General features: G+C 38.6%; 1 protein-coding gene across 19 annotated transcripts in view; it reads left to right on the top strand.

Moving 5' to 3' along the window:
* The window catches only part of RUFY3 (RUN and FYVE domain containing 3), a 95,254-nt gene that overhangs the window by 19,165 nt on the left and 62,374 nt on the right, over positions 1-13,715 (top strand). Inside the window, exon 1 of one of the 19 annotated variants that reach the window (XM_006069333.4) lies at positions 562-2,467. The exons of 14 other annotated variants lie outside the window; for them this stretch is intronic. In XM_006069333.4, coding sequence (XP_006069395.1) covers positions 2,290-2,467 — 178 coding nt within the window. In that variant the 5' untranslated portion in view covers positions 562-2,289. Of the gene's footprint in view, positions 1-561; positions 2,468-13,715 lie in introns of those variants that run through there. 4 more of the 19 variants (XM_006069324.4, XM_006069334.4, XM_006069325.4 and 1 more) reach the window with 4 other exon arrangements.

Here is a 13,715-nt window from a genome sequence, read left to right as displayed (position 1 = left end):
GGCTGCAGTTTGCTTCCTTGAAAAAGTGATCTTAAAAAAAAAAAGTGTTCTGATCTTACTGCTCCATGCCGAGTGCCTGGCATGTGGAGTACTCTTAGTGAATATTTACTGAATGAATGAAGGAATGTCTGGTCCAAATATAGAGGTAATGTTGGAAGAGATTTAAACAGAAAAGAATAAACCTACCTGGAATATTTTGTTTTCCTTATAACTTGCTGATTTTCTTCCTAATTATAAATAAGTATATTCATATACGCATTCTTACATTTTGCCAGTTTGCCTTCCCTCTAACAGTGTGAAAATGCGTTTACCTACAGAATCTGGTTCTTAGTATTTTTTCCTTTGAGCGCAATCTCAAATTTGGGTGGAGGCATTTACAAATTTTTTTGTATTTGTTGTAAACACTTTATTCCAATACAGCTTTCCTTTTCATTTACTTTTTAAGGAATTTTTGTTGTTGTTGAAATATAGTTTAATTGTAATGTTGTGTTACTTTCAGATATACAGCAAAGTGATTCAGTTATTTATATATATGTAACATTTATGACATTTTAATAATACTCAAGAAGAAATTTTTCTTTCAGTTGTTAGATATCCCTCTCATAAGAAATCCTAGAACAGAATAATCGTAAGAAATCCTAAAATAGAATAAATCATCTTGGGACATATTTCTTGAAGTTTTATGTTCCTCTTTAAAACCAGACCCTTCAGCAAAAGAAAAAAAACTTGTTTGCAACCATCCAAAGCATTTTCAAAGAAAATCTCTGTCATCCCTTATTTTTTTAGCTCAGAAAACAAGTACCTAAGTTTTCACTTCCAAGGCACAAAGGCCTCATTGGATAATATAGATATGTAGAGGGGTAAACTGGTTGATTGGTTTAAGATAATATGATAGGACTTCCCTAGTGGTCCAGTGGTTAGAACTCCACACTTCCAGTGCATGGGGCACAGGATCAATCCCTGATCAGGGAAATAAGACCCTACATGCCTTGTGGTGTGGCCAAAAGATAGAAAAATAAAATATGCAAAATAGAGAGAATATGATAATGTGCACTTAGGATGTTCCAGGGTGGGAGAAATTTTAAGATGTAGCGTAGTTTTATCCTCTTATTAGAAACAATCTAATGTAGAAACTCGGTGAATACAGCAGTGTCAGAAGTGAAGGAGGGACTGCCATAAATCAGGAAGAATTTAACTTCTAGGTTGGTTTTTTTTTTTTTTTTCCTGCATTTCTGTCCAATCTGAAAAATTAAGTCTTTGTATTTTGGAGAAGGAAATTATGAATGCCTGAAAGTATATTTAAATCAAAAATTTGCTTTAGTTTTTCTTAAAACACCACCTTTAGCAGAGCAAAGAATTTTGATAGCTAAGTATATAAGGATAAAAGAAGTGAATTATGTGCATGTTAAATTAATCCAACTACCTCTTTTACCATTTTTACTGTGCAGCGTTACCCAGTATTAATTGTCCTCCTGTTACCCAGCCCTTTTATCCTACAGCAAGGGGAATTGATGAGAATACGTGCATTGTGTTATGTCTGATCACAGTTTGACTAGCAGAGTCTGGAAGTGGGTTGTGCACGATGAGAGCAGGCAGCCTAATTGCTCTCCCTGCATCAGCAGCATCTATAAAGCATCCTGGGAATTGCTCGCCCTACGTTCAGAGCAGCTGGTCACATGAGCTTGAATTTTCAGTTCAGTTCATTAGTCAGCCATTTTGGTCAACACCCTGCTTACTGCGCACAACCAATCCTATTAGAACTCAGCATCCCGGCTCCTCTGAGCAGATCCTGGAAGTGATTTCTGCAATTCAGGATTTTTTTTTTTAAGCTAAACAGAAAATATTGGTTTATTTTTTGTTCATTTTTTTCTTTTGTATTTTTTTTTCTGTAAAAAGAAGGAGGATTTTTCACTTACTCATACAGAGGCCAGTTTTTTTTAAAGCTAACTAAGGTAGCATCGGCTGTGCAGGATTTCAAGCCTCTGCCTCAGCTGAAAAAGAAGGGGGTAGGGAAGGGAAGATAACAGGAGAGAAGCTGGAAGAAGATAAGCATCATCTTATTTTGCTATGTGGTAGGAACTGCCTCTGAGAAAACATAGCATAGAATTATTTATCTTGAACACTTGGTGCTTAAAGCATAGGTATTTTTCCGCCTTTTTTTTTTTTTTTTAAACCCTCACCTGCCTCTTTTCTTGAGAGCTTTGTTGCAGAGCTTCGGATTTGGGGGTTATTTATTTTTGTTTGGGGTGTGTGTGTGTGTGTGTGTGTTGTGGTCCCAGCTGAGTCATCATGTCTGCTCTGACGCCTCCAACCGACATGCCAACCCCCACCACTGACAAGATCACACAGGCTGCCATGGAGACCATCTACCTTTGCAAATTCCGAGTGTCTATGGATGGAGAATGGCTCTGCCTGCGAGAGCTGGATGACATCTCACTTACACCTGACCCAGAGCCTACCCATGAAGGTATGGTCAGAACCCGTCCTCCAGTATCTCACCAGCATCCTCATTGTTAATCAGGCTGGGAGGGTCAGGGAGAGGCAGGAAGAACCCATACTCTAAACTAGCTAATGGCCCTGAAAACCTTTCATCCTTAAACCTACTACCAGCTCCCCTTCTCTACTTTACTGGGGGAAAAGATTTTTTCCCTGCCCTCTGAGGTATCCTTTCAAAAGATGCTGGTGCTTGCTTAGAGTTCTTTGTCTTGAAGGCTGTAAAGAACATTTGAGATCACTTATCACATCTGACCCTAATCAACCAATGGAAAAGCTGTTAATTCTGATTAGATACTAACATATTATAGAAATTATAGTTGTTTTTAATAGAGTAAGGTAAAATTGCATGACTAATTAATTATAGGAGCGTACGTGATATGGTTGAAGCACTCACGAAGGGTATCCTATCATCAAGATATAATGGTAAACAGGCTGTGGTATCTAGAAAATACATGGTCAAACATTCTTTTTTTAAAATAATATAGATTGTAAGGTTAGATGAGAAAGCAGTTTTACGTTCAGTGCTTATTTAATGAATATGGTCTCAAAAAAGCATAATACCTTAAAAGGTTAAGCATGATTGATAAGGTAATTTCTACCTATGGAACCGATGGGGCATTGCTTTTTATAAGTTGTTTGTGGTAACTGTTGACCCATGTGAAATCTCCACTGTCAGTCCCTTTGAGACCTTTGTAGTCTCTTGACTTGTGTCTTTCTCCCAGAACCTTTTCTAAATTCTGAGAGGCTTTTATCTTCTACCCCTAAATTTTGTGAACTTAATACCATAAGGAAGAAAATTAATTTGAATCAAATTGTTTTGTATTTTTGTGTACTGGCCTCTTAACTAGTGTTTGTTCTCTACCCTTAAAATAATGAAGAAAGAAATGCTCACATATGAGAATAAATTTTACATAAAATCTGCCCAGTGTTTAGGCATACTGCAGGACAGAGGGCACAAGGTGAATTGCACCTAGCAGTTGGGTTAGAAAAAGTGATTCCTTGCCCTTGACCAAGCATTGCAATCTTATCATGACTCAGATTTCACTCTTTGTTTCTGAAAAGGATTTTATTTTCCCAGTTAGCCGCTTTTAGAGAGGGTTAACATCGAAGCACAAAGCAGTCATTTGGGTGTGTCTTTAAGGGCAATGTTTAAGTAGTTTCTGAGGCCCTTTGCACCCTTTAACAATTGGTTTGTCTGTTGGACAGCTTCCTTTGGCTCTGAGTTTCAGAATGTGCCGCATGGCGGTCAGGAGACATCAGCTGGAGGCACATACAATGCCAGTACTGTTTAGAACAGCCTCTCGAGCTTTAAAAATCTTTAGGGAATAAAAGTACATTTTGAGAATGCTACCAAGAAGTCTTTTCAGCGGATGCCTCAGTCTGCATATTTTGTTTTTAAAATATTTATTTTGAAAGTCACACAATATCATATATTCCCTTAATTATAAAATTTAGTGTGTCATTGTCTCTAATTTTGAACAAATTTAATCATTTGAATGGGCTTCCCAGGCGGCTCAGTGTGCAAGAGACACAGGTTCAATCTCTGGGTCGGGAAGATCCCCTGGAGAAGGAAATGGCAACCCACTCCTGTATCCTTGCCTGGGAAACCCCGTGGACAGAGGCGCCTGGTTGGGTACAGTCCTGTGGGTATCAGGAAGAGTCGGACTCTACTTAGCGGCTGAACAACAGCAACAATCGTTTGCATACCTATTTGTTTTTTGAGCAAGATTCCTGTGAGTAAGCAAAAGTGAGCTGCTTGGTTCACGTAAGCATTTGTAGTGGTGCTCTTTGAATTCTCTATGGAGAAATCGGTGATGGAAACATATGAGGGCTGCAGCCTAAGCTCAAGTGACACATCCTTGGGTTAGGGGAAACAGACAAATAGAAAGTTTCCAACACCTTAAAATCAGCTGGAGAATGGGTGGAGGAAAATAGAGAAAGGCTGGCAATGAATTTTGGAATTCTGCCTTCAACTGGGTAAAAGAAGCAACAATTTCAAATTATTAGTACTAGAAGTAATAAAAGAAAGTCCAGGCCCAAGAAAACATCCATAGGTTTAGTGATCTAGGAAGCCAGGTAAATAAAAGACAGGGATTTTATTCTACTGGCTAACTCTGGATGTCTAAACAGTGACTTCAACCCAAGAAATGTCTGCCTTAATATTAATGCTAGAGACAGTTGTTAAGTTTAATTTAGCTATTAACCCTTAAGTGGTGATTGCTGGACCAGTGATAACAGGAACCCTACTGTGTTGACAAAAAATGGAGCACTCGGTGCCCAGACACAGTGAGTGTTCACAGAACACTTCCCAGTTGATTTGTAGACACAAGGAAGGACATCTGACTGTGCAAATTCTGCGTTGGGGCCCCCGACTCCCACGAGAGAAAACTGGCAAAAACGTCATGTATCTTCTTAAGACGATAATCTCATTGTGGCCTCATTGGTAGAAGCTTTGAGGTTTCCAACTTGTGTTTTCTGAAAACAGCTCTTGTCTTCACTCTGCTGGCCACAGTGTAGACCAGACCCAGAGTTTTAGCCCACCTTAATTCTTAAATACATGGGAATAAAAACTTACTTCATTAGTTTAGTACTTATTGGTGGTCAAGGAGATCAGCTATCTCTCATTTCTTTTAGTACACTTTTGTAAAAACCTGGAACAAATGTCCAGATCTTTGATTGCATGAAGAACATTCAGGAAAGGCTTCATCCGGCAAGTGACACTTGGACTAGGCTCCACCTTGTGTGATAACTGTAGGATCACAGGCAGATACTATTGTGGGTGGGGACTGGAAGGGACGTTTCAAGCAGCACACAGTGAGATGCTGGGCTGGACTATAGTAAGTTGTTAGGAATGGTAGTCACGATAGTAAGTTAGGAGCATTAAGCAAGATATTTAATGTAAGATCAGTTCAGTTCAGTCGCTCAGTCGTGTCCGACTTTTTGCGACCCCATGAATCGCAGCATGCCAGGCCTCCCTGTCCGTCACCAACTCCCAGAGTTTACTCAAACTCACGTCCATCGAGTTGGTGATGCCATCCAGCCATCTCATCCTCTGTACCCTATAAATGTTAGTTATTTGTGTAATAGTTATTCATGAAACAATGGTTTGAACTTCAACAGTTGTAAGCCCCATTGTTAAATCTCTTGCCTTTTTAGTATGTATTTCTATTTTTGTTTCTGTTTTTGTATTTAACCTTTTGGAATAGTCTAAGCTAGACTATTCCAAGCTTAAACTATTCCAAGCTTAAAACTCCACAAGCTTAAACAAGTCTAAGCTTGTTTGCTGGACAGACTAAAGGTGGTTAGTAGCTTAAATTCACATTTCAGCATTGTCCTTTCTTGGGCCTTTGCAAACAGGAAAATAATTGGTTAAAAACAAAAGTCGGTTATCAAGAAATACTTGTTTTCCCATTAACTTTCTTTTAAAGAAGAGGAATCTGACATTGAGAAGTGAAATAGATCAGTTTAGTACAGTAAAATAGGCCATTTGGTTACAAAGGTAACTCTTAAGATTTGAATTATTTTTTGACTTAGAAAATACCTTTTTCATATACAGATAGTAAGAGGCAGACTACAAAGAAATGATACAGCAGCAGACACATTAAGAAGAGAACCTCTGGTCAAGCCTTTGATTTTCAAGTTACAGAGAACTTTGGTTATAGAAAACCGTGTGTGATGACTGACTTCAGACACGCTGTTACTGCATAAGTGTCCAGTTTTCCCCTGGTAGTCACATTTTGCTTTAGTGTGCATTTAGAGTATCTGGCACTTACACAGTAATGTATAAGGAGCTAGCTTGTATGTAACATCTGTGATTGTAGTAACGATACTGTACTACATGTAAGGATCCTGTACTACTGTACTGCATGTGTTTGGTCTGTCAGTTGATCAGAAATATTTATTGAGCATCCCTTGATGCAAAATCCAGTTCTAGAGACTGAGAAATAATGGCCTTTGCCCTGAGTGAATTCACAGTCAAGGAAAAAAGATGAAACAACAATGTCAGAGGCTGCTGTAAAACAAGGGTAAACTACTTAGTTGCTAAAGGACAATCATGTTTCATAGGAACTGGACATGGACTTCTAATCCATAGTGACCATACTTCCCAAGGGACAGTATGGGTGTAGATTTCAGATCAGGTTTTCCCATATAGTAGGGAATAATCTGCTGATATAAAAGCAAGGAAAATAATCCCCTGAAGATGAAATAGAAAGTGTGTGTTTTTTGGTGACTGCTGAAAGTGTCTGGTTCTGAGATAACTCCATTGACATTTCCTAATGTATTTTTACTCATTAATATCAGTGCACAAGAGTAAAACCCCATTCTGCCTGGGAACTGCATATGTTTTAATGAAAAAAGTGCATGACCCAGCAGGCATTTTGGCAGGGGAAGCCAAATCGCTGTTGACCAAGAAACTTCATAGCATCAACTCACTACAGTCTAGTTGCAGGGCTTCTAAACCTGGGAAGAGGATCCAAAAACTTATATATAAAATTTTTTATGTGTACTTTATTTTTCCTGGGGAAGAAAAAACCTTAGGAACCATTAGTATCGCCAAAGAAAATAAATGTTTAGAAAAACATGCATAATTTTAATCATGAGATCAGACCCTTGGCCCTTCATTCAGCACACACTTAAGTGTCCCACCTGTAATTTATGCTCCATGCTATGCTAGGTCCTGAGGTATAGCACAGTGCCCAAGCCTGCTCCTCTGTATTTTCTGAGCTTATTGACAAGCAGGAGGTGGGGTACTTCAACAAGTATTGATAAAATGGCTTCCCAGGTGGCTCAGCGCTAAAGAATCTGCCTGCCAACACAGGAAATGCAGGTTTGATTCCTGGGCTGGGAAGATCCCCTGGATGAGGAAATGGCAACCCACTCCAGTATTCTTGCCAGGAAAATTCCCTGGGCAGAGGAGACAGAAGGGCTACAGTCCATAGGGTCACAAAGAGTCGGACATGCCTGAGCATCCATGCATGAGTGCTATGGTATAGAGCCAAACATGTTTTATTAGGAAGGTCCAGGGAAATTTTCCAGTTGAAGTAAGTAATGTTTGAACTAAGACCTAAAGGATATGCAAGAGTTAATCAGGTTATAAACTGGAGGCAAGGGACGTTAAGGGTGGGGAATAGGGAGGAGACAGCATTTGCAGAGACCCAGATACCAGAGCTGAAAGATTTTCAGTCTCTCCAATTTTCTTTCCAGCAAGTTTTCACTTCTTTGAGAAGAAATACTAATAAAACTACATGCTCTACCAAGGACAAAATGTTAGGGTTAGTGAAGAAATAGTATATTTCTTCTTTTCTGATTGTGTATGTTATTTTTTAACAGTAAAATCTGAAGTGTTTTAATAGTGAATAAGTTCATTAGTGTGTGTGTTTATTTCCATACTTTAATAAAATAAGTATATTTTAAATCATCATATAATATGTGAATTTTAATAGCCCTCTTGAATAAGGCTTAAATAAGAATTTCTCCCAATTAATAGAAAAATAAAATATCAATAATAAAATAATATTGAATACCAGTAAAGTTTATAAAATAAAATAAGTATATATTAAAATATATATATTTAATATATACTTATTTTTATAAAATAAGTATATATTAAATCATCATATAATATGTGAATTTTAATAGCCCTCTTGAATAAGGCTTAAATAAGAATTTCTCCCAATTAACAGAAAAATAAAATAATCAATAATAAAATAATATTGAATACCAGTAACATGCAAATTTGTGAGAAGACTTTCTATTTTCACATATTTATGTGTGAACCTTCCCTTATATTTTTTATGATGAACATGTATTTTCTACTAAGATAATTATAAACCATGTGAAGCTCAAAGATTCTTAAATGAAACCGCTTTAACTGAAGTTGATGAAAAATCAAGGCTTCAGTTATTTTCATAAGTAAACATATGTTAATGATATCCAAAGCATCACTTAGCTATATATAAATGATCTTTTCTGCATTTGTGTGTGTGTGTATGAAATTATATAAACTGGATTTAAGGCATCCAGCTATCATAGTTTTCTATTATGATTAAACAAATAGTACTATATGTGTTAGGGCATAAAAGAGAGAGAGGTGCTCTTTTCCACCTCAAAGACTTAATTTTGTCTTCCCTTTTCATTTCCACAACCACCAGGATCTAACTCTGTCACATTCAGATTCCCACACCTACTTTCAGCTTTTCTCCAAGCCATTTCTCTTCCTATTATACTGATTCATTCTTTATAGAATTGCCAAGTAAGTCTTCATGAAAATAAACTTTTCATTCTTGTATAAGAGTCTGTTTCAGACAGTCTTTATATTGAATGTAGAATATTCTTGAAAAAGTGATGGCGACTGGTGTAGGAAGAGATGCTGTCTTTTATTGAGCAGCTACTTTGTGCCAGGAACTGTTTCCTCTAAGTAATATATATATGTATTACCTCATTTAATCTGTACAAAAACCCACTGAGCCTAGGTACTGTCATCCCCATTTTACAGATTGACAGAGATGTAGTAAGTGGTGGAGCTAGGAGTCATTTGGGCAGCCTGGATCCAACCTACATGCAACTTTGCTATACCAGAATTCAGTGAGTGTAAGTCCAGCAATAGACCCGCACATAATACGGGACATCTTCTTCCCAGTCTCTGGTGACATATTTCCATCCGTTTTATACACAGTGGAATGTGGCATTGGCCAGCTTATGTCCAGGGAGCACCCAAATGTGTCCAGAAGCATGCCGTTTGGCATACTTGGCAATTGCCATCAGTTAAATTGGATACCTTAGCATTTTATCCACTTGGTTTTTTTCTTTTTTCTCTTTCCATCCATTTTTATAAAGTCTATGAAAATATTTATATGATTGTACAGATGCTGTCAAACAATAAAAATAATACACTGCTGAGACTGACCTGGCGGGCAGGTGGTACCTTTATGTGTTAAATTTTAAATGTTTCTCAAATCAATGTGCAGTGACATGGAAAGCTGTTTGTGGTAGCAGTAATGTTTGTGATTATGGATTGTCAGAAACAATAACTATGTTGAATCCTTATTCTTTAGCGAACTAGTCCCATGTCCTTCTTTTGGATAATTTTACTTATCAAATGTTTTTTTCAAACTCCTTTTCAATACTTGCCTATTTCAACCAGGCTGTGATTCTGTACTTTACCGAAAAAATGGTTATTCTTGTTGTTAATACTATTTCTGCTTTAAATTCTTCTCACTGACATTAAATTAGAAACCAGAAAGGACCCCTGACTCCCTTCATCCATGAACCTTCTTTAACAAGTCCAGTATCCTTCATCTCCTGAATCGTTGGGTTCTGTCTCCATCACTTGATTGAATACACTTGAAATCATTCTCTGATGATTTATTTTAGCCTATGTGATTCATACTTTTATAAAATTATACAGAAAGTTCTTTAGGGCAAAACTTTTCTTTTGTACCCTTAAGAAGGCCTCATATTACTGTATATACTATTTATGGTAGCTATCTAATACACTTTAGGTGAACTCAATGCCCATATGGCACTAGTAGAATCCACCTGCCAATGCAGGAGACCTAACAGACTCGGGTTCCATCCTTGGATGAGGAAGATCCCCTGGAGGAGGAAATGGCAACGCACTCTAATATTTTCAGAGAATCCCAGGGACAGAGGATCCTGGCAGGCTACAATCCATGGGGTTGCCAAGAGTCAGACATGACTGAGCATCTGAGCACACACACACAAATGCCCCATAATCCCCAGAAAATGATCACTTTTAAAAGAAAAGACTGTTGTAATACCTTACCTTCCATTACACACAACTATGGTTTTTGGATATTAAAAATTTTTTTTGAAAACACTTAGTTCACAATTCAGACACATTGTATTTTATTTTGAAAATAGAAGTTTAGTATAACAAGTAATTTTTTGTTGAACATATCTGAATACTATTCAGTGCTGATGAAAATAATAGGAAAATTCAGGTGCTGGTAGAATATTTATTGGCACAGATTTTTGAAAATCGCTTTATCAGTGTGAATCAGGTGCCTCAAAAATTAAGTTCCAATGGTTATACCAGACATTTATCTCAATGAAATAATCAGATATGGGCAAAATATACAACTATGTATAATCATCACAGTATTATGATTTATAGTAGCAAAACTTTAAGTATAACTTAAATAACCTAACAGGAAAATTATTCAATAAATTGTAGAGCATCAGTACCACAAACATTGATAATGATGTTGTGGAATACTTAGTGGTCTAGGGTATTGTTTAAAGTATAGTAAGTTTTAAAAGCTGTCTCCCAAGCCACATATACAGTGTGATCACAAATTGATTTAAATATAGATACATGTACACCCAAGTGAAAGGAAATGTACCAAAAATATAAAAAGTGGTCTTCTCTGGAGAGTGGAACAACAGAGGGTTTTTATATTCTTCATACTTCTTTATGTCTTCCAAATATTCTCGTTAATTGTTCAGTCGCTTAGTTGTGTCTGACTCATTGTCACCCCATGGACTGCCACACGTCAGGCTTCCCTGTCCTTCACTGTCTCCCAGAGCTTGCTCAAACTCATGTCCATTGAGTCAATGATGCTATCCAACCATCTCATCCTGTTGCCCCCTAATATCCTATAAGAGGGTATATTACTATAATCAGGATACTATGTTGTTTTTTCTTTAAAGAAAAAAGCTTTATGAAAGCTCTAAAGTACAGACGGATGTACTCATCCATCTGTCTACCTCAGAGTTAAGTATCTTCCGTTACAGTTTCCCACATCCACGAACAGGAACCATAGCTCTAAAAGCAGGACTACTGCTTTAGATTCAATGTCCAGTATAATTTTTTAATATTTCTAGTTAGACATTTAGAGTTTTTCCAGGTAACAGGCCAAAAAACATTACTTTTTGGCATACTTTGTTTTCAAAGCTGACTATACGCCGCATACAGTGCACGTGTGGCCCACAGTGTCTAGACTTGGGTGCATTCAGTACAGCATTTAATTTACGCCTATCCTATGCTCAGAAAATAAAACCTGAGTGGGTCAGTTCAGTTCAGTTGCTCAGTCGTGTCCGACTGTTTGTGACCCCATGGACTGCAGCATGCCAGGGTTCCCTGCTGCTGCTGCTGCTGCTAAGTCGCTTCAGTCGTGTCTAACTCTGTGCGACCCCATAGACTTCAGCCCACCAGGCTCCCCCGACCCTGGGATTCTCCAGGCAAGAACACTGGAGTGGGTTGCCATTTCCTTTTCCAATGCATGAAAGTGAAAAGTGAAAGTGAAGCTGCTCAGTCGTGTCCAACTCTTAGTGACCCCATGGACTGCAGCCTACCAGGCTCCTCCGTCCATGGGATTTTCCAGGCAAGAGTACTGGAGTAGGGTGCCAGGCTTCCCTATCCATCACCAACTCACAGAACCTAGTCGAACTCATGTTCATTGAGTCGATGATGCCATCCAACCATCTCATCCTCTGTCATCCCCTTCTCCTCCCTTCAATTTTTCCCAGCATCAGGGTCTTTTCCAATGAGCCAGTTCTTCGCATCAGGTGGCCAAAGTATTGGAGTTTCAGCTTCAGCATCAGTCCCTCCAAAGAATATTCAGGATGTCCTTTAGAATTGACTGGCTTGATCTCCTTGCAGTCCAAGGGACTCTAAAGAGTCTTCTCCAATGCTACAGTTCAAAAGCATCAATTCTTCAGTGCTCAGCTTTCTTTGTAGTCCCAGTTCTCACATCCATACATGACTACTGGAAAAACCATAGCTTTGACTAGACGGACCTTTGTTGGCAAAGTAATGTCTCTGCTTTTTAATACGCTGTCTAGGTTGGTCATAGCTTTTTTTCCAAGGAGCAAGGAGCATCTTTTAATTTCAGGGCTGCAGTGAGTAGGATTGTCTATTTTATAGAATCATGTTACTGTTCTTTCCTTTGGCACGCCTCCTTTTGTAATCTGCTCTCAGTGAGATTACTGGAACATTTGTTGCTACCAGCCGGTTAGCCTCAAGTTTACATGGTCAGGTTCTCTGAGTTGTGATTATGCATGTACAGGGCAGTCTTTGTGAAATTCTTGCAGTGAATAGATTATAGATTCTATTGCCATCTCAGAACCCTGCCAGACAAAGTTTTTTGGACGGGGTTCATTCCTTCTTGTTGCTCTGATCTGGAAATAGCCTGGCTTGTCTCCCTTGTATGGTAAGTTTTACCCACTTGCTTCTGGGATTTTATAGAATCCTGAATTAAGGACAAATGTCAGCAGGGTTCTCTTTGCACCCCAATTCACAAATGAAGCACTAGAACAGCTCCGTGCTGCCTCTGAGCTGATGGTAACCTGCTCTCCCTAAAATTAGCTTTCTTCAGGTCTACTTTCAGTTTCTTCCCAGCTCCTTGTTACTCCTGTCACTGGCATCTGCTTTAGTGCACGGTCATTAATCACGGCACGTTTCTACTGTCTTTGCTCTATGTTGGTGAGCTTTTTCTGGACCTTTTTTGGATGGAGCTTTTAATGTGTGCCTTTCTTTGTAGTTCACATCATTAATAACTCTTCTGTGGCTCATCAGCTTCCAGTGCCAGAACGTCCTGTGTCCTAAGGTAATCACAGACGTTGTGTATCATTTTCCAGAGGTAAATGCTGTACCAGATTACGTAACTAGTACTCAGTGATGGAGCTCAGGAATTCAAGTTTTTGGATTCCCAGGCCTGGGCACCTGTGAGACCTTTTTGGGAAGAGAGCATGGTTGTCATTTGAGGGAACCCACAGTATTCTCTGCTCTTTACTTGTTTAGTTGCTCAACAGTATCTGACTCTTTTGCGACCCCTTGGATTGTAGCCTGCCAGGCTCCTCTGTCCACGGGATTTCCCAGGCAAGAATACTAGAGCGGGTTGCCATTTCCTTCTCCAGGGGATCTTGCCAACCCAGGGATTGAACCCTCATCTCCTTCGTTGGCAGGCAGATTCTTTACAACTGAGCCACCAGGGAAGCCCCCTCTTCACTCTGGTTCTGTATTATTTGGGGTTTTTTGGTTGTGCCCCTTTTGGGGAAGGTAGAGAATATAATGGGGCATGATTTTCCATTGTGATTGTTCCAGCTCCCACCAGTCACTTGGATTGCTATGAAGTGCTCTTGAGTACAGGGAAGTAAATATTAAATTATTTCTCTTGCAGTTTTTCCTATTTGAACTTTGTCAGAGAACAAATAGAAGAATTTGATGAGCTTAAAAATACTTGTGTAGAGGGACA

The sequence above is a fragment of the Bubalus bubalis genome, chromosome 7, assembly GCF_019923935.1.
Source record: "Bubalus bubalis isolate 160015118507 breed Murrah chromosome 7, NDDB_SH_1, whole genome shotgun sequence".
NCBI lineage: Eukaryota > Metazoa > Chordata > Mammalia > Artiodactyla > Bovidae > Bubalus > Bubalus bubalis.
This window is presented reverse-complemented; position numbering and strand designations above follow the sequence as displayed.